This window comes from Chlamydotis macqueenii, chromosome 20 (genome assembly GCF_036417535.1).
Source record: "Chlamydotis macqueenii isolate bChlMac1 chromosome 20, bChlMac1.mat, whole genome shotgun sequence".
In the NCBI taxonomy this organism is placed as follows: domain Eukaryota; kingdom Metazoa; phylum Chordata; class Aves; order Otidiformes; family Otididae; genus Chlamydotis; species Chlamydotis macqueenii.
Genome location: NC_141575.1, coordinates 6,237,772 through 6,261,415, shown reverse-complemented (window position 1 = coordinate 6,261,415; position 23,644 = coordinate 6,237,772). Strand labels below are relative to the sequence as shown.

Genomic DNA, 23,644 nt, shown 5'->3' with positions numbered 1-23,644 from the left:
CTTCCGCCCTCTTCCCGCTTTCCACATCCCAAACCATCCTCTCATTCTCAAATCGCTTTCAGGATGCTGCACAAAGCCTGACCCTGCTGTCAGAGCCGGGACCGGGCGGATAATACAGTCGCTGAATTTATTTCACCTTTTCCTCCGGTTGTGAGTTGTCCGGGAGCAGATGGCGATTTTCTCAAGTGTATCCGTTATTCGAAGTCACTCACTGAGACAGCAATGGCTCAAACAAATCCCAGGCCCCCTGCAAAGCCATCATTTGGTCTTTCCATCTGCCCAGCCGCTGCCGTCAACGCGGGCTCGGCTTCCGCCGGCGTGCCGGAGGGAAGCGGGGAGGCAGGAGAGCCGGCGGAGGGGGTCAGCCCCGTCGCCTGCGCCTTTGTCCCCCCTCATCGCTGCGCAGCGCCTGCGGGACGCGGAGCTCTGGGACTGGCAGGAGCGGTTAGGATCCACATCCCAGCTTCGCAGGGGTTTGCAGGGTTTGGGGCTGCGCCGGCTGGCTCGCACAGTGCCTTCCCGTGCCGGTGACGGGGTGAGGGTAGCTCACTGGGAGAGTGCCCAGTTGCAAACTGGGAAGCTGCTTCTCGTGAGTAGACACCAGTGGCTGTTTCTGCTGTGCTGCCCTGCCTGGCTGGGGGGAAAATGGGTTCTTTTAGGGTGGTGAAACACCAAAACAGCCCCAGGAGACCCCGTGTATCCAGCAGTCCCTGTGGCACAGGCCGGTGTCGCAGCCGGGGCTGGAGGCACCGGGGGTTTGTCTGTGCCCAGCTTTGGGCGATGGATGTGGCGAGGGAACCTGCAAAAGCAGCCTGGGGACGACTGCAGGCAGCCAGAGCCCTCCCGGCGTTGGTGGCACCGTGCTGGGGCAGCCTGGGCCGGTCTGCATGGGATGAGCTTTGCCCAGTTGGCTTCTGCCAACCTCCAGCCTCCCAGGCTGCCTCCGAGGGGACCTGCGTGCCCACGGCTCTGCTCCATGTGCTGGCAGGTTGGGAAGGAGCCAGGCACTGGTTTTGGTCCAGCCCCAGGATAATACCCTCCCCCCCCCCAAAAAAAAAACCAAAAACCTCAAACCCTAGTGTAGTTGTGAGAATGGAGAGAAATGGGGAGAAACACACAAATTCCCAGCTCACTCTCAGCCCAGCAGTGGGTCCCTGGAGCTGGGGCATCCTCGGCTTCCCCACCCAGAGAGGGGCTGAGCCGGGGCAACGCTCCCGCAGGATCCGCTCCCTCCTCCTGGCTGGACTGGCCTTTCTTTCCTTCCCTGTCTTCTCTCTTTTTTTCCTTCCTGGAGACCCTCAGGGAAGGGTTGAGCTGGCCGGAGGGGACCCAGTGCCCTCTCTCAGGGGAGTGTGGGGACCCCCCTGTAACTGGAGCCAGGCGAGGGGCACTGGGGGGGCTTTGAAGGGTTCACAAAGGGTGAAACACTTTGAAATGCAGTTTCCTCTCCCCCTTCCACCTCCCCCCGGGCTAAACAAATACCCCCGGCGGGAGATGCCTCCCCATCCCACAGGCTTTTGTTCCCAGGCCTTTGTCCAGGGCTGGGAAGGGGCCGAGACCCCCCAGCCTCCCTGGGGACACCCATGGCGACAGGGTCCTGCGCTGCCTGGGGTGCTGAGGGGGAGGCAGGAGGTGACAGCTGCCTGTGCCCCTTGCTGCAGGACCCCATGAGCCACCTTGGTGGCCTCTGGCCGCTGTCCCCCTTGCCTGGCACTTTTTGGCCGTCCCTAGGAGCTGCTGGCGGGACAGATCCTGGTCCATCCTGTCCCCACTGTGTCCCCTCCTGTACCCCGCCACCAGCACCACCTGCCATGGGCAGTGCCACCAGCTCGTGCCCCCCGCCGCAGACACCCCAAGCTGCACCCTGCACCCATGGGACCGCACAGGCAGAGGGGCACTGGCATTGTCCCCGTGGCAGGGACCCCACAGAAGAAGCCCAAGCAAAAAGCTTGCGGGTTTTGCGAAGACAGATGACCCCCTGGGAACCCATCACCTGGCTTTTCCTTTACATCCCAAAAGCCACTTTAATTGCACCCCGGGGAGGGATCACTTCAGGGAGTTTCTGGGACAAAAAGTTGGTGGGAAAAATCCCTTTGAACAGTCAAACAACTGCAGTGGGACCCAGGAGACCCCAGTGCCGGCCCCAAACCGCTGTCCCTGCTAGTGCCACCCTTGCTCTGCGCAAAAGAAACTCCTGGATTAACTCAAGGCAAAGGTGAGACTCAAAACGGACCCGCTGGAAACCAAACCCCGCTGCGCCCTGGAGTGAGGCGTTTCTCTGGGGACCACGTTGGGAGGAAAACGGCATCCTTTGGGATGTCCCGTGTTGTTCCTGCCTCACTGGGAATTACAACAAGAAAATAAATACCCTTTTTTTTTCTTTGTTTGTTTGTTGAAATGGTGAAATTGTCCCTAGGATGGGTGGAAACCATTTGCCCCAGTCTCGCGTCTCCCTTCGTGTCCCCGTCGTCGCCGACGCTGGTCCAGGCTCTCCGGCCGGCTGCAGCAGGTAGGTGCAGAGCCTCTCCGGGCTACAAAAGCTCTCTGGCTGCCTGATTTCCCGCTGCCTTATCTCCCTCTGAGATGGCCAGGTTATCGAGAGGTGGAAAAGGCCCCAGGACACCCTGACCCCAATCCCTGGGAGCTGGGAGTCGTGGCAGAGGTGGGCAATGGCTGCAGGTGGGGGGCAAAGCTTTGCAAAGGGCGAAAGCGGGGGAGCTGTCAGCACGTGGGGGGTCCCATCCTGCATGGGGCAGAGCCCTTTTTCTCCCGCTGATGCCTTCATTGTGTGCAGGAGGGTGGGCAAAAGCTTCTTGGGGAGCAGCTTTGGAGCCGGGGTGAGCACCAAGACCTCCGGCCACCTCCTCGTCACCCGTGGGACAACCCCGGGGACGCTGAGCCCCGGCGGGGCGAGCGGAGGAGGCTGCGGGGCTGGCCGGCGGGGAGAGCATCCCCGCAGCCGAGCGCTGCGCTTGTCACCCAGACAAGAGATCAATAACTAATTTCACTGCAGCAGCAGCGCCAGTTTTTTTCCAATAATTGTGAGCCGGCGGTGGGGAATGAGGCTCTCAGCACCACTCCACACCAGCCTGCGCCCGATCAATCGCCACACCGCTGGGGCAGCAGGAAAACACATTTTTCTCCTTTTCTTCCTTCTCTCCGGCCTCCTCCCGCTCCATCCCTCCTCCTCCTCCTCCCAGCGCGGTGCTGGGCTGTGTCCCCTGGCTGGGGCAGTGGCTGAGCCTCCCGTGAAGCCTCAGCAGCCCCGAGCGCTCCGGTCCCGGTCGCCTGCGGGCCAGACCCGGCTCCTTGTGCAGAGCGTTGGTGCCCGCAGCACAGGTGAAGGTGGCAGAGGAGTGGTTTCACCTCTCCTTGGAGGGATCAGTGGCTCCTGAGGATGACCGTGGCCACCAAGGTGTGACTTTTGGTGGCCCATTGGTGCCTTTGTGTGGTCCAGGTATGGTATGAGCCTTATTTCTGTAGTGACAGAGGGAAATCTCTGGGTTTTCATCCCCTGAGCTGCTGCAGGGCACAAGCCCTACTGAGTTTCTCCCTTTATCCCTTCCACTTCTGTATCCCCACCGTGCCTCAGTTTCCCCCGTATGTGTCTATAATAGACGGGGCTGAGAACAGCCCCTCCTGCTCCCTCCCACACCGTTACAGGCCACCATGGGTCCGTGTCTGGGGCAGAAGGTGTTACTGGTTGCCAGTTCATGGGGTAGCACTTGGTTTTAGGGTCCCCAGGCTGATCTGCGGGGCTCTGTGGTCGAGAGATGCTCAGACAAGGGTGGAGACTGGGACACCTCTGGATCCCTCTGGTGGGTTGTGGATGAGATGCTGCACTTGGGGGCTGCAGTGATGAAGCCTCAGCAGTGGGTTTGTCCCCACAGCGTCTTCCAAGCCCATCCCAGCACCGTACGCCCGGTACAGAGGGCAGCAGCACGGCCCTTCGTCCTTTCTCCCTAATTTAAGACCCCACTCCCTGGCTCCCCGAGAGCATCCCCATGAATTAAACACTGCCTTCGCTGCGCAGCGCCAAGTGCTGCCTGCATAATTTCAAAGTTTTATTACTTGCCTTGAAGGCACTTATTGATTGGGGTCCTCTCCAGCTGATGGAGCTTTTAGTGTGGCCTGGGCTGGCCAAGCAGGGCTGAAACCTCAGCCTGTCCGGCTTGGCCAAACCGCGGCTTAAAACCTCCGTGCTCGGGCACCTCCGCCACCCGGCAGCAGGGTCTCCATGTGCGTGGCCACACTGGGGTCTCCATGTGCGTGTCCACGCTGGAGCTGTTTGCACTTTGAAATGCTTTTTGGCTTCTCTGTCTCAGCTCAAGAGCTGATTCCCTCGGGATTTAACCCAAAGGGTTTTCCTGGGAGGGCTGGCTCTGCGGAGGAGCTGGGAGCAGACAGTATTGCCTGCCCTTTCAAGCTCTCCCAGCCACTGCTGGAGGCTGTGGGGCTTCGAGGGCCACCATACAGCCAGAGAGGGCCACCAACCCACCTTGGTGCACCTCACCGGCCCCCCACCGCCCTGCCACCGGCGCTGGGTACCAGGCGCGAGCGAGGGCTTTGCCCACCCCTCCCCTCACACAGCAGTGGGTCTGGGGGCCAGGAACCCCCTTCCAGGGGCTGTTTGGTCCTGGAGAAAAGGCAGCAGTTGGTGATGAGCGCGGCTGTGCCTCTGCGGCCGCAGAATTGGCAACTTCCACCATCTCCCAATTTTTGTGCCCTCAGGGGCCCCCCTGCCCTCGCTCCCAGTTACCCGCATCCCTGGGGGGTCCTGGTGCGTGGCTGGGCCAGGGTTTGGAGGAGCAGGAGAGGGGGTGTTGGGAGCCCCCACGTCTCCTTTAAGAAACCACAACCGGCTCCAGGAACCAGCTCAAGGTCACAGTGGGAACCTGCGGACTTGGCAGCGGCGAGCGAGGGAGGAGGGAGGGAGGAAGGCAGCCCGAGCTCAAAACGGAATCCCAGCCAGGGAGAAGGGACGGCTGGCAGCACAGCGAGGGGTGCGGGAGGTGGGGTGCAGCACAGCGGGGCGTGTGTTGGGGGGTCCCACCCATGGGTGCCCACCCTGGGCTTGCTGCAGCCCCAGCCCCAGCGCGGACCCTCGAGGCTTCGCCGTGTCCCCCCGGCACAGAGCTGCGCCCTCCTCGCCCCCATCCCACGTGCCCATGGCTGGCCAGGCCAAGGAAAATCCCCTCGTGTCCCCGGAGCCGCCCTGGGAATGCTGGAGCCGTGTCCCTCCCACGGGACTTTCCGGGCTCTGCCGGAGGTTTTCCAGCTCTGGCAGGAGCGGAGCAGGAGGGAGCAGCCGGCTGAGGGGTCGGATGCTGCAGCGGCTCACGGCACGGCTCACTCCCAAACTCTTACCTTATTTTCTTTGCCAAGCTGGTTTTCTTTTTAAAGCAGCAGCTCCTGGAGTCCTGTGATCGCTGCCGCGTCTCTGCCTTCCTTTCAGACCAGGAGGACGTTCAGAGCCATCCTCACCGGAGAGTGCGGGGCGGAAAAGTAAATCTTTAAAGGCTCAAAACCCAGGTAGTTAATATAAATAAATAAATAATAAATAAATAAATAAAAAGCCCTCGACATTTCATTTTTTTAACCTTTGGCACTGGGTGCTCTGACTTGCCCTCTGGGCAGGTGAAGCCAGGTGAAGCGAAGGCACCGGAGATGAAGTTCAACCCTCTCCCAGCCGTGATGCTCACAGCAGGTTCAGCCCGGCCCCTCCGTCCCGGGGGCCCGATCCTGCCCCACAGGCAGCACATTGACCCGTGCAGGGGGCTGCTGGTTTGACACATCTGGGGGCTTTCGGGGGAACAAGTGGGAGCAAAGCTCAGGCTGAGCTGCCGTGCCGAAGCGGCTCATGCTGGGGTTGGTTTGGCGATGCCCGATTTTACTTCTTATCAGCAGAATTAATCTGTGGAGTTATTTTCCCTTCCTCCCCCTCCCCTTCCTCTGCTCCCTGCTTTGGATGGAGAAATCATTTTCTCCCAGGAGCTCAGCACCATTAACATTCACTCCCGATGCGTGTGAGCCACGCTGCATCGCCACGCGCTGCCGGCTCCGGCACCTGACCTCGGCACGGAGGAGACCCCGGCTTGGGCTTCTCCCTCCCATGACCCCGGCTGCCCCTCTGCCCCCTGACTCCACGCCAGGCTGCCCCGGCACAGCAAGGAGGGTGGGATCCTGGCCTTTGGCTTTGCTCCGGTGGAGCTTGGGCTTTCCAAGAGAATGGAAGCTGAGGGGCTCTGGGAAGAACACCCAAGCTGGGAGCCAAGGTCATGGCCAAGTCTTGCAAGATTTGGTGGCTGAATTCATGCAGACGGGTAAGCCAGGGCTTCCCAGAGTCATGTAAATTTGCAGGCTTTGGGTTTTCATTATAAAGGTTAACTAATTACTTATTGTTATTATTTATTATTATTATTATTTATAATATTATTAAATCTTGCAGACCGACTGCCTTCTCCAGCAGTAGCACTGGGGAGCTGCAGTCTCATCCAGCCGGCACCACATCGCCCGTGCACCCCGGCCCTTTGTGCTGTACATCCCTGTGCAACGTATGGGATCTATATGGGAAGCAGCCTGCGCCGGGACTTTGCTTCTTCGCTGAGCTGAGGTCTGAGGGGAGCCGAGAGCTCGGGCGATTGGGAAGGGAGGAAGCGGGGAGCCTGGTGGGTTTGACGTTCGGCTGGAGTGTGGCGGGGAGCACCATCGTCCGTGCCCAAACCCAGCCGGTTTCACCCCTGGGGTTCCCCAAAACCCTTTTTGACCCCCGTTTCAGGCCCTTCTCTCCTCTGCAGCCCCCCAGCAGCAGCACTGACCCAGAGGTGCAGCCACCGGCTTTGTACCCAAAGGGACACCGATGGGCAGCAGCGGCTCCGGGGAGGGAAAAGGGACTTTTTCGGCAGCTGCTGCCCTTCGGATTGAATCGAAGGCAGCGGTGGCATCGCCTGCCTGTGTGCAACACAAAAGCCCACCTGCACCCACCGCGTTTAACCACGTCCTTCCTGGACACCAGCCCTGCCGGGCTGTCCCGCCTGGGAAATGAAATCAGCTCCGAATGGGAAGTACAACTGCGCCGGCCCGGCCCAGCCCAGGGAGAAAATAAAACAGCAAAAGAAAAACATGTTCAGAAGCTGGAACGGAAAAGAAAGGCTAGACCCTGCGTGCGCTGCCGTCCCTGTTGTCCCACGGCTCGTCCCAGACGGGAGCGGAGGCGAGAGCGAGCCTCACGCCCTCAGCAATGGCTGAGACACCCGGTTTGTCCCACTAAAGCTGTGCAGAAAGGGGTGAATTTTGCTTTAGCAGGATTCCTGCTTCAACATAGCCCACCCTTTTCTTCCCCCTCACACACCCTTTCTGGCTACGGAGAAGGGAGCAGCCGTGTGCTGAGCCTGCCACAGCCCAGCCGTGCTGCCGGGCGAGGGCAAAGAGGCGTTAGCTGAGACGGGGAGCTGAGCGCTTTATTTTTAGTCTGAGTTTAACAAGTATTAATTAATAAGAGTGTAAATGCTAATGCTGAGATGACACAAACTGCGTTGCCTGTAACTAATGTTTGGGACTCGTCTGTGCCAGGATTTACAGCCGGGTGGGTTCAGAGGGGTAAATCATTGCTCGAACTGCAGGGATCAGCCGAGCCGGCTTGCTGCAGCCCGGCATCGCCCGTGCGGCCACGGGATGTGCTGGGGGCTCGGGGCTGGGCGGGGGGCCGGCCCCCCGGCAGCGCCTCGCTGTGCCACGCCGGCTCACCCCTTCCTGGCAAAAGCTCCCGGGAGGTTTTGCAAAGTGTGGGCCATTTTAGTCTCTGCCCATCGGGGCTGAGCGGACGCAGAGTCACATCTTGTAGAAGGATTTATTGGTCCAGTGAAGACTAAGTTGAGAAAAACAAAGATCTTTTTCCCCGATCAGGTCCCTCTGTCCTGCCTGTCCCCTGCCCGTGGCTTCCTGCCGAGAGCACGGTGTCGCCGAAGGGTGGGGAGGAGGCTCTGGAGGATGAGGACGTGAAGAAACACCCCTGAGTTTTGGCCCATCAGCACCAACACACTGGATCTGTTGGCATCACAAAACTGATTAACTGGAAGCTCCGTCAGTATTTAGGCTGTGGAGCCATCAGGATGCAAACCTCAGGTGTGTGCCCGCCGCACACGGGGCTGGAAGCCTCCTGGCCGCAGTGGGAGTGCGGGGTCGGGTGCTGGGGGCACCGGGCAGCGAGCGAGAGCGGGGCAGCGTGCGAGGGCTTTTCCTGCCTGCGAGGCGGTTTCGTAAGTGGGAGAGTTGCAGTGGGCTGTGGCCCCTGCGCTGTGACCCAGGCTGAGGGCGGCTGGGGGGTCTCGTGGGTCCCAATAGGGCACCAGGGGGCTTAGGGGGTAGCTCTGTGGCCACGCTTAAATCTCTGAGGGGGATCTTAAATCTTTCCAGGGAGGCAGGTGCTCAGTCAGGCCGGATCCAGGCCAGGCTTTCCTCTTTCTTTCTCCTTTCAGTTGCAGGCAGGAGGGACCTGCTACCTGCCTGATGCTGCTGATGCTCCAGCAGCCTCCAGCAAGCCCAGCTCACCTGGGGTGGTGGCAACAACAGGGCGCAGAATGTGGTGGGAACCAAGCACATGCCAGGCACTGGAAGCTGGGGAAACTGCTGAGTGTGCACACTGCATCCTCCCAGTCCACACACTGCATCCTCCCAGTGCACCCTGCATCCTCCCCAATGTGCTCACCTCATCCTCCCAGTGCACACTGCATCCTCCCAGTGCACCCTGCATCCTCCCCAATGTGCTCACCTCATCCTCCCAGTGCACACTGCATCCTCCCAGTGCACCCTGCATCCTCCCCAATGTGCTCACCTCATCCTCCCAGTGCACACTGCATCCTCCCAGTGCACACTGCATCCTCCTCAATGTGCTCACCTCATCCTCCCAGTGCACACTGCATCCTCCCCAGTATGCTCACTGCATCCCCAGCCCATGAGCTGGAGCAGAGGTGGGAGCTGGCAGGACTGCAGACACCCCATGGTGGGAACTGGGTCCCCCATCCTTCCCACGCCAGGGGGTCCCCTTCACCCCAGGGTGCTCGACTGCTGTTTCGGGAAAGCCGGAAAGGACAGAGCTGGTTTTCTTCAAAGCTCTGGAGGGATGCAGCACTGCGAGCATGCAGGGAGGTGTCAAACTCACCGGGTTGTGGTGGGACGTAGGGTGGTTCAAGGGCTGGGGGTGCAGGGTGGGATGCTGGGCTTGGCCCTTCACAGCCCCTCACCACCCAGCAGGGACCCAGCGTGGGGGAGCCACTCGAGAAATCCCCGCTCACGGCCTCGCCAAAACCAAGGCAGCGTGATTTTCTGGGCCGGGATGCACGGGTGCGCTGCGTGGCCGCGGCGCAGGCTCCCTGCTCGGGCCGGCTCCCCAAACAGCGCACTGCCACGCTGCTCTTCAGCGGCTCCGCTCGTATCATCGAATTTTAATTTAGTTAGTTGAGTTCTTTAAACAGTGTGAACTTGCTAAGTGCTTTGCATATTTTATACTCGTGAGTAACATTTATCAAACAGAAAGTACAATTAATCAAAGAGAGAGGCTTTTGTAACTCGGAGCAGTTGTATTCTCCCTCTTTCTCCCTGCTGTGCACCTTCCTCCGCGTCTCCCTCCTCTTCCTTTCCGCTGCTCTGCACTGGCCACGGAGCCGGGGCAGCTCCACCGCACACGCATATACACACACCCCCCCCCTATATACTCTCTATCCCCCTCACCATACCATGTGCACCATCCATACATCCATTAAAATATGTTTTATATATGTGTGTGCATATATATGTATGTATCTCCGTGTGTGTGTATCTATATGCATGTACCTGTATCTGTGTATCATCTGGTGTGTAAATATATATGTGTGGTGTATATGTGTCTGTATGCATATAGGTACAAATGGACCAGTTACACCATATGTATGTGTGTATGCACACATATACGCAGTTATTACACTCACAGTATTATACACAGCGCTTAGAATGTATACATACACACACACAGTATCTACTACCTACGCACTGTGTCAGTGTGTATGTATATGTATGTATATGTGTGTGTATGTATGTATATAGCATACAGTTTATCGTATCCAGCCCATATTACACCATTTATAACACACACTTGGGGCTGCTGGGGGTTTCGGTGGTGATGCTTCACCCTCCCAGTGAGCCAGCGGCCGAGGGAGCGAGGTGGGATGGCCGGTCCCAGCCCCGAGCTGCGCTGGGTGGCCGCCTGGCCAGCAGAATCACTTGCCCAGCCCAGTCTGGGGACAGCGATCGCTGGCTGGGGACAGCGATCGGTGGCTGGGGACAGGGACGTGGGAATCCCTGACAAGGCTCCTGGGCAGGAGCGTGGCCGCAGCCTCCCAGTCCACATCCCCAGCTGGACACTGGGGATGAAATACGGACCAGGGGTTTCATCGTCCCCCCGGCAAAGGGACGATGACCTCTGTCCCCAGGATGTGCATTTATTTTAAGGGCGGGATCACCCAAACCACACCAGGTTTCGGCTCCGAATGCCCTGGGGCGATGCCGGGGTGAAGTCTGCACGGATACCCAGCGAAGGGCTGGCACCGGTGCTGGAAGATGAGAGGTGACGGAGCATGGCTGGCGCAAAGGGACCCGCGCCTCTGCCACCCCTCTGAGCGCCGTGGTGGCTCTCGGCAGAGCGAGGAGAAGCCCTGACCTAATTTATTCTGACTTCCCAAGCCTCGGCCACGGCGCAGCGGAGGCGGCTGAAGGAGCCGGGCAAACGGGGATGCAGGGGCAGGTTTGGCCGGGGTCAAACCCCGCTGCCTCGGCAGAGCAAAGGAGGTGGGAGCATCCCGTGAGGGTCCCAGCACAGAACTTGGGGGCTCTTCCCTGGGCCTCAGAGGGCTTCGTTGCTCTATTAATTGCCATTAACGGCAGCAAACGGGGCAGCAGGCGCACACCCGGACCCCGCTTAAAAGCCGCCGTGCCAGCGCTGCAGGACCTGCCTTGCAAACCACCTGCAACAACATGTGCCGTCCTGGTCACCTCTTCTCAAAAATGATAGTGCAAAATTAATTAGAATTAATTAATCAGAAAAGGGTAATAGGGGTGATTAAGCACCTGGGGAAAAGAGAAAAAAAAAAATTCCTGAAGAGCGATTGCAGCACCAGTGATTACCTTGAAAGGCAGCGAGTGAGCGGGAGCAGGAGGAGAGCGTGCAGGGACAGGAACGGGCTGGGGAAGGGGTCTGGGGTGTTTTCTGTCTCGGCGCAGAAGGAATTACGGACCGACAAGATTGAAACCGGTCAGAGGAAAAGCATTTCCCGGCAGCCGCGACCACGGGGAGGCAGCTGAGCCGAGGAGGGGAGCGGGCAGCTCTGCAGCGTGGCTGGAGCTGTTGCTGCTGCCACGGGTGGTTTTTTTTTTTTTCCAGATTTGGAGATTTGGCTTTGCACAAACTGGCCCCAAGGTTGGACTCATCTCCAGCGGAGACTGGGACTCAATAGGGTGGCCTTGGCAGTGGGACCCCTTTGCTGGGCTCAGGAGCGTGGCGAGCTGAGGGATGCTCAACCGATTTCTTTTGCCTCTCTTAATTTTTAGCCACACTCTGTTGCCTTAACAAAAATAATAATAGTATGAAATGAACAGGAACATTTCCAGTCGAGATCAGCCCCCCCCAGTTCAAGACAGCCCCAGCCCCGGGGCGGGATGGGAGCACCGTCCCCTCCCTGCCACCGCAAAGGGCTGTGGCGGTGGGGAAGGATGGAGGGGGAGGCTGGGGCTTGACAGAGAGGGTCTGCAGGAGCCCCAGTGCAGTGTGGTGAAAAAAAAAAAAAAAAAAAAGAGGACAAAAATGGGGGTTTTTTGGGGAAGCAGGGGGAACAAATACTGCAGGGTGCTGTGGGGGGCATGGATGGGACGCAGGTGCCTGGTGGCCTTCATGACATCGCAGATGAGGACCAGAGCGACGCAACAACTGCTGCTGGCTTCAGTGAGGGAAAAGCTGTTGGGTTTGGTCATTAAGGTGCCTCCGCACAGGGGACGTTGGTGCCAGCTCACCCCCCAGGCACCTCCCCAAACACCACCCCATCCCAGGAGCGGCCCTGTGCGCCATGTCCTCTCCCCAGTGACAGATTTCCTTAAAATCTGGAAAGCAAAATGGGGCAAAACCAGAGCTTTCTGTGCTTAGCGATGCTCTTTCTGCATCCGCAACTCCGCAGCCACCTAAACACCCCCACCCCCACCCCCCGTCATAAGCCCCCATCTCGGGTCGTTGCTGCCCCTCGACATCCCTTTTGCAGGGACTCGGGGGACCTGGGTGCCCAAAAGCTGGCCCAGGGTGACAGCTGCTTGCCCAGGGGTGGGGTCTCCCCCCACTTTCCACAGTGGCACCCTGGAAGGATGGCAAGGGGCTCCAGCACTGTATCCGGGTCGTGGTGCAGATTTTTGGATGGCTATGGGGTGAGCAGCTCTGTTCTGGGGGCCACAAAGTCCTTGCTGGGGCCACTGGGACATTTTGGGGTGTCAGTGGGTGCTGGCTGGGACCCATTCCCCCTGTGCCCATGCAGTCCTGTCCCTGTTGCTGTTCCCTTCTGTTCGCTTTGGGCCACTTCAAGCAGATTTTGGTCCTACAGGTTTAGTGCAAGTCAGGGTCTGGGGGAAGGCAAGGGAGAGGCTGGAGCCCTGCTGAGGGAAGGACTCAACCGTATTAGACACCAGAGAATCCACACTGCTCTCCCTTCCCCAGGGACACGGCTGCAGCCCACCCAAGTGGTGTCACTGTCCCCACAGCCATCCCCCTTCCGAAGGACCCGGCCACCCGCCGGTCCCCATCCACGGGGTGGGAGGGGGGGGGTCCAGCTCCCGCTGGGGTGGGCTGTTACCCCTCGACCGGAGACCGGCAGGGGGGAGGGAGGCAGCTCCCCCCCCCCCAAAAGGGACGCTCTCAGGTGCAATGCGGAGGGGCCCACAGCTGCGATGAGCCCGCCCGGCCTCAGCTCCCCGCCGTCGGCCCCGCAGGACGCGGCCCCGGTTCCCGCGCGGCGGCGGCGGCGGCGGTGCCGCAACGGCGGGACAACAGCGCCCCCGCGCGGCCGGGACCGGACACGGCGGGACGGGACGGGACGGGACGGGACGGAACGGGACGGGACGGGACGGGACGGGACGGGACGGGACGGGGGGCGGGGTGCAGGCAGCAGCCCGACCCCGGCCGCCTCTCGGTTGCCGAAGCCGGGCGGCTCTTGTCCCGCTGACCCTGCCAGCTCCCCCTGACCCGCTCAGACAGCGGCCCGGTGCCCGGCCGGGGGCCGAGGCAGGGGCTGTGCCCCGGGCGGGGAGAGGCGCGGAGCCCCGCGGGCCGCCCCCGTTCGCCCATTGCGGACCCCAACCCCCCCCCGAGGGCGCCCCCTCGCGGACAGGCGGTAAGAAGGCGCTGGAGGGCCCGCCCCCCGCCGCCGTCACCGCGCCCTGACGTCACCGCCAGCGCCGCCGTCTGGTTGGTGCTCGCGGCCGCCCGTTACGGCGGGGGCGGGGACAGAGCGTGGCCGCCGCTTCAGGTGAGCGGCGAGTGGGGAAGCCGGGGGTCGCGGCCGCCCGGGCCGAGGGGGCGAGCGGGAGCGGGCACCCCCCCCTGCAGCTGCCGGGACCCCGCTCCGCCACTCCGCGCGGGGGCTGGATCCGGACCCCGCACCCCGGCGGGCAGGGCTGCACCCCGCGGCCTGCGGGGTCCCCGGTGCGGTGAGGGGGTTCACTCCGGCGCCCCCGGAGCGCGGAGGGGTCCGCAGCCCCGATGGGGGGGTACCGGTACCCCCACAGGTAGGGCCACCACCCCCCCGCCGGGGGTAGGACCCCAGTGCCCCCCCTGGGGGTGCACCCTCCCTGCTCGGCCTGGGGACCCCTCCGCCCCCCCCCCCGCGCCCCCTAGCCTGCAAACGGCCCCGGGGGTTGGGGAATGGGCCCCACATTGAGGTGACTCCCACCCCAAATATGGGGAGGGCCGGCGTGACTTCCCCACGGCTGCGAGTCCGTGCCCACGTGTGGGCTGGGGAGCTGCCGCCCTGCGGGGGCTCTGGGGGCAGCGCGGGGGGGGGGGGGGGGGGCGCATCCCAGCACCAGGGTCCGGGCCGGTGGGTAGAGGCGTCTCGCTGGGGGCTCTCGAGCTGTGCCAGTGGTCCACGACACCCTGGAAAACATCACCAGGGAGTCGCCAAGTCCAGCCCAGAGCCCAGGAAGGAGTCACACCTCCAGGAAGGCGAACTGGGGTCCCAGTCCGTGAGATCAGACAGCAGCGCTGCCTAAAGTGGGGCCAAAACCCTCCGCGCACCGGCTGCCCCCGTGGCTCAGCCTCCTGACACCGCTGAGCTATGGGGCAGCGGCAGCTCTTACCCCCCAGCTGCCCCGGGAGGGTGCCTGCGGGGTCGGGATAGCTCTTACCTCCAGCTCCCTGGGGCTGCGGTCGGCTTCGCTCACGCTTGCGGGACTAACGGGGTGATTTGAGACTAAAAGTTCTGTCTTTTCTTCCCCTAGATCACAGCACAGACGGGCTCCTGGCACCACCGAGCCAAACTGGATTTCAACCGGTGATCTGTAAGGTGAGGTGCTGCATCCCCGTGCTCCATCCCCAGGCTGTTCGAGACCACGTGGGGCCACCGAAACTGCCTACCCTGCCATAGAAAAGGTTTTGTGTCTAATGGGATATTTGCCAGCAAATGCAAGCCCCGAACACTATATATTTCTTTATTTGTAAAGGTGTTTGAAGTCCTTGAATTTACCCTTTGGCCACCTTAAATCTAGTTTCTAATCCCCAGCGCAGTTAATCAAATCCACAGTGGTTTGAGTTATGAGATGTCCGGGGGGGATTTATAGCTTGTATTGCTGATTATACCTTGACTTTATTATATTGCAAATATCTAACTTACGGTCACGGCTGAGATTTACAATCCTCAGGTAGGTGCTTAGGACAAGTTTTAGCAACTCCAGATGTAATTGGAGGTGACTGATGGGGCTGTCGCCACAGATAAACATGTAATCTGTAAAACGTTAATGCTCTTAAGAGAGGGAGAGAGGCAGAATAGGTGAAAAGGGGGAGTCAGCCTTAAAAAAATAGTAATATTATTGGGTGTATTGCTGAGCAAGGCTCTGGGATGCCTGGTCTGGCTGAGGTGTCCCTGTCCAGGAAGGGGTTTTGGGGTTTTTTGGCTCCAGAAAACACCAGGATTTAGCTGTTTGTTCCTTCTTGCTCTCAGCTGAGGGTTTATAAGGTTTGAAATAGCCCTGGGGAGGGGGAAGGGTTGATAAATAGAAATTGGGGTGCTCACAGAGCTGACACCTGCCTCCCCAGTTTGGGGGGTCTTTGCACCTGCGGCTCTTCTGGACCTGACTGGTGGCTTCTCCCCTGTCTCGGAAGAGCAGTGACTCCCGCGTGGGCGCGTGCCCCTCAGCCAGCATGACGAGCGAGGTGGTGGAGAACGAGTTTGAATTCTACTCCAAGGCAGAGAAGTACTGGAAGGATGTGCCCGCCACGGTGGATGGCATGCTGGGGGGCTACGGCCACATCTCCAGCATCGACATCAACAGCTCCAGGAAGTTCCTGCAGAAGTTTCTGCGGGTAGGTGGCATGGTCTGTCATGCTTCCAAAGCCCCACCCTTCTTCCAGCATGGAGCTGGGCTCTTCCCTCTGAGTTGCTCCGTGGGAACCTCCATTGCGTGTGTGCTGGGAGAGCATCGCCCTGCAATGGGGCCCCCATCCCGCATGGTTGCCCCATTTCTCCTCTGTGGGTACCTCCTGGTGGGATTCAGCCTCTCATGGTTGTCATTCCAGGATGGCCCCAACCGAACGGGAACAACCTGTGCTCTGGACTGCGGGGCGGGCATCGGCCGGATCACCAAGCGGCTGCTGCTGCCCCTCTTCAAGACGGTGGACATGGTGGACGTGACAGAGGACTTCCTCACGAAGGCCAAGAGCTACCTGGGAGAGGAGGGCAGGCGGGTGCGCAACTACTTCTGCTGTGGCCTCCAGGACTTCAGCCCTGAGCCCAACTCCTACGATGTCATCTGGATCCAGTGGGTCATCGGTGAGGGTTGCTTTGCTTGCGGGGTCTCGCCAGCCTGTCCTCCCTCCCGTTTCCCCTGAGGGGCAGGTGCCCCACGCACTGGGGAGAGCAGCTTGAGGTCTGCATGAAGGATGAACATCACAGCATGGGTGGGGGGGCTGGGCTGGGGACCTGCCCCATGGAGGGACACTCTGAGGGCACTGTGCTGTGAGGTCTCATCCCCCAAGCCCTCGGTGGCCAGGGCAGAGGCGTGGGTTGGATGGAGTTGGATAGAGCCCGTAGGAGGCAAGTTGGCCACTCCAAAGCTAAAGCTCCCACCTGGAAATAGCTCAAGTATTTGGCTGCCTGGATCAGGAGGGATCCCAGCCGCAGTCTCCTGGTCTCCTCCCCTCATATCACGTGCTGCCTGGGGGTCCTGCCGCGGTCACCCATGCCCTCTAACACCCGCTCTGCCCTTCCAGGACATCTCACCGACAACCACCTCTCTGACTTCCTGAAGCGGTGCCGCGCCGGCCTGCGACCCAACGGCATCGTGGTCATCAAGGACAACATGGCTCAGGAGGGCGTGATCATGGACGATGTGGACAGCAGCGTCTGCCGGGACCTGGACGTGGTCCGTAAGATCATCCGCCGAGCTGGGCTGCACCTCCTGGCCGAGGAGCGCCAGGAGAACTTTCCTGATGAGATCTACCACGTCTACACCTTCGCCATGAGATGAGGGCGGCCAGTGGCAGGAGGAGGTCTCTCCAGGGCCAGCTCAGAGCACGGGCCAGCACGGTGGCTCCTGCCGGGGCGGGAGGGGTGAGGATCGTGCCTTCACTGTGGGGTGGCAGACAGCAGCGAGGGTGTCACGACTCGCTCTTCTTGGGGCTGGTGGCAAGGATGGGGCTTTGTCTTCCGAGTTTGCTGCTGTTTGTGAAAAGAGATGTTTGCCAAATACATTTTCCTGCTGTTGCACTTCTGCACATGATTTTTGGATGCAGTGCTGGCTTGATGCCACCTTTGGGGGCTCTATATGGGAGCAGGAGGGTCTCCCCTGCAAGAGACTTGCTCCCTGGGCACCAGCAGGTTGCTGACCGCAGTTGCGCAGTGCTCCTGCTAGCAAACAGGAGCTCAGAGCACCTCTGTGGTGGTCTGGGCTCCATTCCTTGCTTGGGTGCTTGACCTTTTCCTGCTCTTGAACTTGCTGCTGCTCCCAGCAACAAGCTGGGCAAGGCAAATGAGAGAAATCTCTGCAGTGGGTTGGGGAGGCAACACCAGGTTCTGGCTGTGACGCCACAGGTGCTCCCCCAACACCCCACACTCAGCTTTGGCCGCTCCCATCTCCTCCTTGGCCACATCCACATCATTCACTCAAGCCTGGCTTCTGCCAACCTGACTCAGCCAACACTGGGACAACACCTTGCCAGGCGGGTGAGAAGACCCCAGTTGCATCCGGTCCCTCCAGCCGGGCTCACACAGGATTCTGCCCCTCCCTGCAGAGCCCTCTCCTCCATCTCTCCCGCAGAAGAAACAAGCCCCATGTTGTTATTATAAAAGGCCTCGTTTAATTGCTCATTTCCCATTCCAGATACCAGAGGAGTCTTTGATCGCATTTTTTTTTTTAAACATCAATTCAAGATGCACAGCTCCAGTTCCACAGGATGGGAGAAGGTAAAACGCTGATGCTGCCCCAAGAGCAATGAGGGGAGACAACCCTTCTGCAGCCAAACTGCCCGTGGATCCCAGATCCACCTGCTGTACACTACCAGCTCAGAATAGATTGCTCTTTTCATCGTCTTCTGCATCTGTCCCCCATGACAAACAAACAAACAAACAAAAAAAAAACCAAACAACCCAAAGATGTGGGGGGCTCAGCTCTGCAGCCAGTCTTTGGCACGTCACAAGGAAGCAGGTGCCTAGAAGGGGGAGCCAAACAGCTGTGGCAAGGCTGGGACACGGGACCTCCATGTGCAGCCCCCAGCGTTTGGAGCTTCAAGTAGCAGCTTGGAAAGAAAACCCCCGAGTCCTGCTGCAATTTCTTGTTCCTGGGAAGGAGGCACTGGACACCACAGTCCTGGGAGCAGTCAGCGAGGGAAAGAGCCAAGAAATGGGGAGGGAGGCACAAGGCACTCGGCAGTTTGCCAGCCGTTCCTCGTCCTTGCACGGGGAATGCACTACAAAGTCAAGAAACATCTACGTGTCTGTTCTGGAGCCCAGCAGCTCTGAGACGCCCGTGGTGGGTGGTCCTCTGTGCTGGGAGGACGGGGGGCTCCCAGCAAAAACTCAGAGGGTGCCGAGCAGCCAGCCACTGCTGTCAGCCCCACCTCCCCTCACCCTCAGCATACTCCTGGTTTCAGAAGCCCAGGCAAGCGAGGAAGGCGTCCACGTGGAGATGCCAGACCTGCCTCCACCACAGCTGCTCCCCCAGCAGGACTGGAAGCAGGAAACCAGGACACGAATGCCAGCGCTCTCCTGGCACAGGGAACACCTCTTTTCCCAGCACCCCAAGGCACCTCACAACTCTGCCGTTCGCCTAAGGCACTGCTTCACCCACCCCGGACATGGCAGAGCTGGAAAGAGAGGGGTGAGAGGCTGCCTCTCCAGTCACACCACCCCAACTGCCCCACTGTCCACCAGGCCTTTTTTAAAATCCACACAAACCAGCCCTCTGCCCCAATATCCGGCTCCCAGATGCCCAGGGAAGAGAGCCTTCACCCCCAGGGAGCCACAGGGCTCTGCCCACCTCCCCACAACGTGCCCCACAGCGACAAGGCCTCCACGGACACGCGCACGACATCACGCCCACGAAAGCACAACCCCCAAAATGCAGCAGAGGGGGACACTGTGGGCAGCACTGGCCAAGCCGTGGGTGCGTGGACAGCAGCACCTCTTACTGTGGAGCAAATTGGCCCAGAGCAGAGACCTGGTGGCTGTGGGCACACCATGACCTTGGAGGGGGAGACAGAGGGGCATTAGTCAGGCTCAGAGGTCCTTGTGCCCAGCAGCAGTGTGGTCAATGAGGAGGTACCACTTCAGCCTGTCTGGAAGAGGCAGAGCCTTGATTTTGACATCTACTGGCCACGGTTTAAGACGCTGCCGGATAAACACCCTGCAGAGATGTTTCAATGCCTGTGGGGAGTGCTCCAGCTGCTTCAGAGAGCAGAAGAGAGTCCTGACCTTCTCCCCGTGGTACCTACAGCCGCTGGTGTTGACCTCAAAGTTGCTGGGCAGCTGGATGGCTTGTGAACTGGCCATCATGAGCTCCAGCAGAGTCTGGCCCTTCTGGATGAGGTCTGTAGAGAAGCTGTCATCTTCGGACACGCTGAGATGCGAGCAGAGGCACTCGAAGACAATGTGGAAGCCTGACCAGCACGAGGGACCGTGGAGGGAGCAGTTGTAGGCAGCACCAGACTCCAGCAAGAAACGCAGCAGCGGGAAGTGGCGTTTGAAGCTTTTGAAGCAGAGGTGGGTGAGGGACTCGGGGGCTGGGCACTCGCTGGGGTTGGCACCGTGGGCCAGCAGCAGCTGCGTGACACGAAAGCAGAAGCGATTGATCACCTGTGCCTCCTCGGTGTTGCTGCACACCATCTCTCCCAGCAGGAAGATGATGTAGGTGAAGACAGTGTCACCATCTTTGGTGGTGGCTCTGACGTCCGCGCCTGGAGGAAGGAACAGAGAACGTAACTGGCACTGCAGGCAACGACACCAGGAGAGCAACAACTCTGGCACTGCTGGGCTTTACTCTCGCTCAAGTGGGAACATAAACAGAGTTGAGAAGGAAGCGCCCGGTGCTGTACAAGGAATCAGCCAGCACTAGGCCGGGAGGGATTGTGCACGGAAAGGGGAGAAGGTCACCCTCACCTCCTTCCAAGAGGAGCCGGATGCTCTCAGTGTTGTGGATCTGGACGCCATCACTGCTGGCCAGGGCATGCAACAGCGCTGTCTTTCCTGCAATGGAGCAGTGGGTCAGTCGGATGAAAACAGGGGGACACCCCAAAAGGCAGGAAGGAAAACAATCTGCCCCACCAACCAGATAGCTAAACACGGGGATAAACGGCCCTTCCCCTTCTAGCAGGCGCCCACTGTCCCTGTGACAGCGCACAGCTGTTGGGACAGGGTGACAGGCCACACTTGCAGGGCTGGTGGTGTCCCCAGAGGGCATATGTGCCATGGCAGCGTGGGTTTTACAGCACGTGAGCACCCAAGGCTGTGAGGGCACAGCCTCATCCCATCTCCCACAGACAGCACAGAGCTGGTTTCAGCCCCTTCTGCACCTGACACAGCCAAGTCATGAGGAGAAAACAGAGAGCGCCAGGGAGGTTCTGCAGCCTGCACCCAGCTTCCAAACCAGTGTGTCACCAGAGCACGTTTGCAGCAGCAAGAGGGAAGGACCCAGACGCCGTGCCCTGCTCTAGCCCACCCATGGGGGCTGACTGCTGGGAGCACCCGGGCTGGGGGAGCCGGACGGGGCACACGGACCGTTTTTGTCAGCTGCGTTGACATCAGCCCCCAGCTGAAGCAGGCGCTGCAAGCACGGCAGCCGCTCAGGCTCCTCGCTGGCGAGATCGAGGGGACTGCTCTCATGGATCTGTGCAGAGCAAGAGGGAAAAAAAAAAAAAAAACCACTAGTAAGCATTAAAGACTATGTCTGAGCGCCTCTGGAGGGTCGCTGCTGGGGCTTCATCATGGCCAAAACAAGAGCACATTTGAACCCATCCCCAAAAACCAAAGTGAACCTTTCCCAGGGTATCCACAGGGAGAGGTTTGTCTCCTCCAGCCTCCTCCCACCCGTTGCTCCATGGCAGAGGCAGGTTCGCTCAGCCAAAGGCACCTTGAGCTTCTGCCACAGCATCGGAGCGCTATGGACAACAGGCACAGAAAGTCACTGAGGGGAAGCAGCATGCAGTGAGGCTCAGGACGCAGGGAGGGCTGTCCCCACACCCCAGTCCCCAACAGCTAAGGCTCTAGGGGGCTCAGCTTGGCTGTACCCCCACAGCTGAGCCCATACCCGGTCTCTCCGGTTGATGTCGGCCCCGTGGCGCGCCAGGAGCTCCACCATATCTGGCTGGTTGCGGAGCACTGCGATGTGTAGGGGAGTGTAGTAGGTGACTGGATCTGAGGACAAAAACACAGAGGCAGAGAGAACCATGGGCTTCCCCCGAACGGCCCCAAAACTGCAAACTGACCCCCAAGCTCCTGGCCATCCCCCAGTCCATCCCTGAGGCTGGGTTCAGCCAAGGGCTGCCACGAGGCACATCTGTGCTATCCCAGGGGGGCTCTGAGCTGGCAGCACCCCCCTCTTTCTGCCCCAGCTATCACCACCTCCCAGGGCAGCTTCTCACCAGCTGGTTCCTCCTGGCCAGGCCCAGCCCTGTCCCCACCAGCCTTACCTTCAAAGCTGAGGTCAGCTCCAAACTCCAGGAGGATTTCTGCGGCAGGAACAAGCCCCAGCTCGATGACCTTCAGCAGGGCGTAGCTCACACCTTCCTGATAAAACGGGGAGTGGGTCTCCCTCTCCAAGACTCGTCTCACAGCCGAGAGCTGGCTCCGGTCACTGCCCGGACAGGCAGGGCTTAAAACACACAGGAACAACCAGTTACTCAGCTGAATGGCACACATCTCGGGGGTGTTTGCAAGGGTCAAAGTAACACCAGGGAGGAAAAAAAAAAAAAAGCCCCAGTGTCTTCTCTTGTCTTGTGACCACTGCTCCCTAACCTGTTGGTCGTGGGATTATGCAGCAGCAGCAGGGTCACAGCTGAACCCCAGTTTTGGTTTTATTGCCATAGGTCAGGCAGAAAGGGCTGTTGCTGAGCAGCACACGTAGTCCCTGTGTTTGCTATGCTCCACCCCCACATTCCCAAAGAACAGCAGCAAGAAGAAGGTCCGTGGCACGAGCTGCTCACCAGGACCTGGATTTGTTCCCAGGCAGTGCCGTGTCTGACCTCAGCTGCATCGCTGAGCGCCAGCCGTCGCCCCCTAAAACACCAAGCGGGCGTTCAGCCCCAGCGCTCTGCTCTCAGCCCGGTCTAGTTACCTCTCAAGGGCGCTCTGCCGTTCCGCATCCTGTATCGCCAGCAACCCCAAGATCTCATCTACCAGGGGCTGGTACTCAAAGATGATCCTGCGGAAGCCGTGCAGGAAAGGCATGGTGATCCGCTCTGCGCACAGACCGTCCGGGGGCCTCCAGCATGGCAGTGGTGTCCTCCCTCACGCAGGACTCCAGCGCGCAGACCCTGGTTTCCAGAGGTTTTTTTTTCCTTCACTTTAAAACAAGCAAGCCTTTCTAGCAGTTTTGCATTTAGGAAAAAAAAAAAAAAAAAAAAAAAAAACCAGCGCAGGGATCTCCTCCCACACGCCACGGAGATGCATTCCCATTATCTGCTGCACGCAGAGCCACAAATTGGAGTTATCAGGGCGCGGGAAGAAAACAGGCCAGGCAGAGCCCGGGCTGCGCAGAGGCTCTGCCACAACCCCCCCACGCTGGGGGGTTGGGGGTCCAGGGGAGGGCAGGCAGAGCAGAGGGGGGCTGAGAGCACTCCGGGGGGCCTGCAACCAGCAAGCCCCTGCCTGCTTCTTGTGAGAGAGGCAGGGCTGGAGCAGCCCCCCCCCCCAAGGCCTGGGGACCTGTAACCCCCCCTCGACCCACGGGAGCCAGCCCAGCGGCCACCAATGCCCCATCGCACCGGGCGGCAACCCCCGCAGCGGGAACGGAGGGCTCCCTAAATCTTCACGGGGGCAAGCGCAGAGGTCCCCAAAAAAAAAAAAACAACCCCCAGCAGCCCGGAGCCCTCGGGACCCCACCGAGAGGGCGCTGGCGGCCCCTAACAGCCCCACCGGGCGAGCCCCCGGGGCCCCGAGGTGGGCCCGGGAACGTCCCCAACTCCACGGGGAGGGACCCGGAGGCCGCAACAACCACCTTCCCCCCTCCCCTCGCCAGGATCGGCCCGAAGACCGGACCCCCGAGCTCACCGCCCCTCACCTGCCCCGACGCCGCCGGCGGAAGCGGAAGCCACCGGTTGTACCCTGCGGGGCGGGGCCTCACGGGGGCGGGGTCTCCGGTGGGGGCGTGGCCTCTCTGGGGGCGTGGCCTCGCCCGGCCCGCGGCCGGCAGGGGGCAGCAGGCGGCCGGGAGCGGCGCGCCGGGAGCGCGCAGGGGCGGGGACGATCGCGGCGGGCGGGGCCGGGTGCCACCCCCCTCCGGTGCCCCCGCCCCCGACCCTCCCCGTGCAGCGGTCCCGGGGTGCGGGCACACCCGCGCCGTGCCCGCCCACGCGTGCCCGCCCACGCGTGCCCGCCCACGCGCGCCCGCGAGGTGCCCGCGCCTCCCCGTGTGCGCGGGACGTTTGCGCACCCACGGGAGGGCAACCCTGCGCCCGCGCCCCCAACGCGCACGGGCACGAGCCCCCGCGTGCACGGGCGCAACCGCCCAGCCCCCACCCCTCCCCCCCCCCCCGCGGGTGTGCACACCCGCGAGCACAGGGGCGCGCACGCGAGTGCACAGGCAAGGTGTGCGCGCGCACAGCGGCACCCAGCTGCCTTCCCCTCCCAGGCCCTGTGACGGCTTCGGCTCCGGCTCTGCCCCCCGTGGGAGTGGGTGTGCGGGTGGGTGTGGGTGCACGATGCGGTCCTGC

The 23,644-nt window shown here is 60.6% G+C and overlaps 2 protein-coding genes and 1 long non-coding RNA gene across 6 annotated transcripts in view; 2 read left to right on the top strand and 1 right to left on the bottom strand.

Annotated features, from left to right (window-relative positions):
* LOC147598245 (uncharacterized) overlaps positions 1–9,776 on the top strand; it is a 113,274-nt gene extending 103,498 nt beyond the window's left edge. Inside the window, exons 4-8 of the long non-coding RNA XR_015260754.1 lie at positions 2,417–2,509; positions 5,404–5,532; positions 6,449–6,554; positions 7,906–8,124; positions 8,478–9,776. This is a non-coding gene — a long non-coding RNA (uncharacterized LOC147598245). The remainder of the gene's footprint in view (positions 1–2,416; positions 2,510–5,403; positions 5,533–6,448; positions 6,555–7,905; positions 8,125–8,477) is intronic.
* Positions 9,777–13,264: 3,488 nt separating this feature from the next.
* Positions 13,265–17,866, top strand: NTMT1 (N-terminal Xaa-Pro-Lys N-methyltransferase 1). 4 transcript variants are annotated; one of them, XM_086763749.1, is made up of 5 exons: positions 13,265–13,535; positions 14,506–14,570; positions 15,386–15,586; positions 15,800–16,052; positions 16,493–17,866. In XM_086763749.1, the coding sequence occupies exons 3-5, from the start codon at positions 15,425–15,427 to the stop codon at positions 16,747–16,749; spliced, it is 672 nt and encodes a 223-aa protein (XP_086619875.1). In that variant the 5' UTR covers positions 13,265–13,535; positions 14,506–14,570; positions 15,386–15,424; the 3' UTR covers positions 16,750–17,866. The 4 variants fall into 4 exon arrangements, with proteins under 4 accessions (XP_086619875.1, XP_086619874.1, XP_086619873.1 ...); XM_086763748.1 differs by having other exon boundaries at positions 15,320–15,586; XM_086763747.1 differs by having other exon boundaries at positions 14,506–14,656; positions 15,391–15,586.
* Positions 17,867–18,365: 499 nt separating this feature from the next.
* ASB6 (ankyrin repeat and SOCS box containing 6) lies at positions 18,366–22,300 on the bottom strand. Its single transcript, XM_086763744.1, has 6 exons — positions 22,048–22,300; positions 21,404–21,585; positions 21,022–21,128; positions 20,493–20,601; positions 19,875–19,961; positions 18,366–19,672 (listed from the first exon to the last, which is right to left on the bottom strand). The coding sequence occupies exons 1-6, from the start codon at positions 22,158–22,160 to the stop codon at positions 18,996–18,998; spliced, it is 1,275 nt and encodes a 424-aa protein (XP_086619870.1). The 5' UTR covers positions 22,161–22,300; the 3' UTR covers positions 18,366–18,995.
* Positions 22,301–23,644: the final 1,344 nt, after the last annotated feature.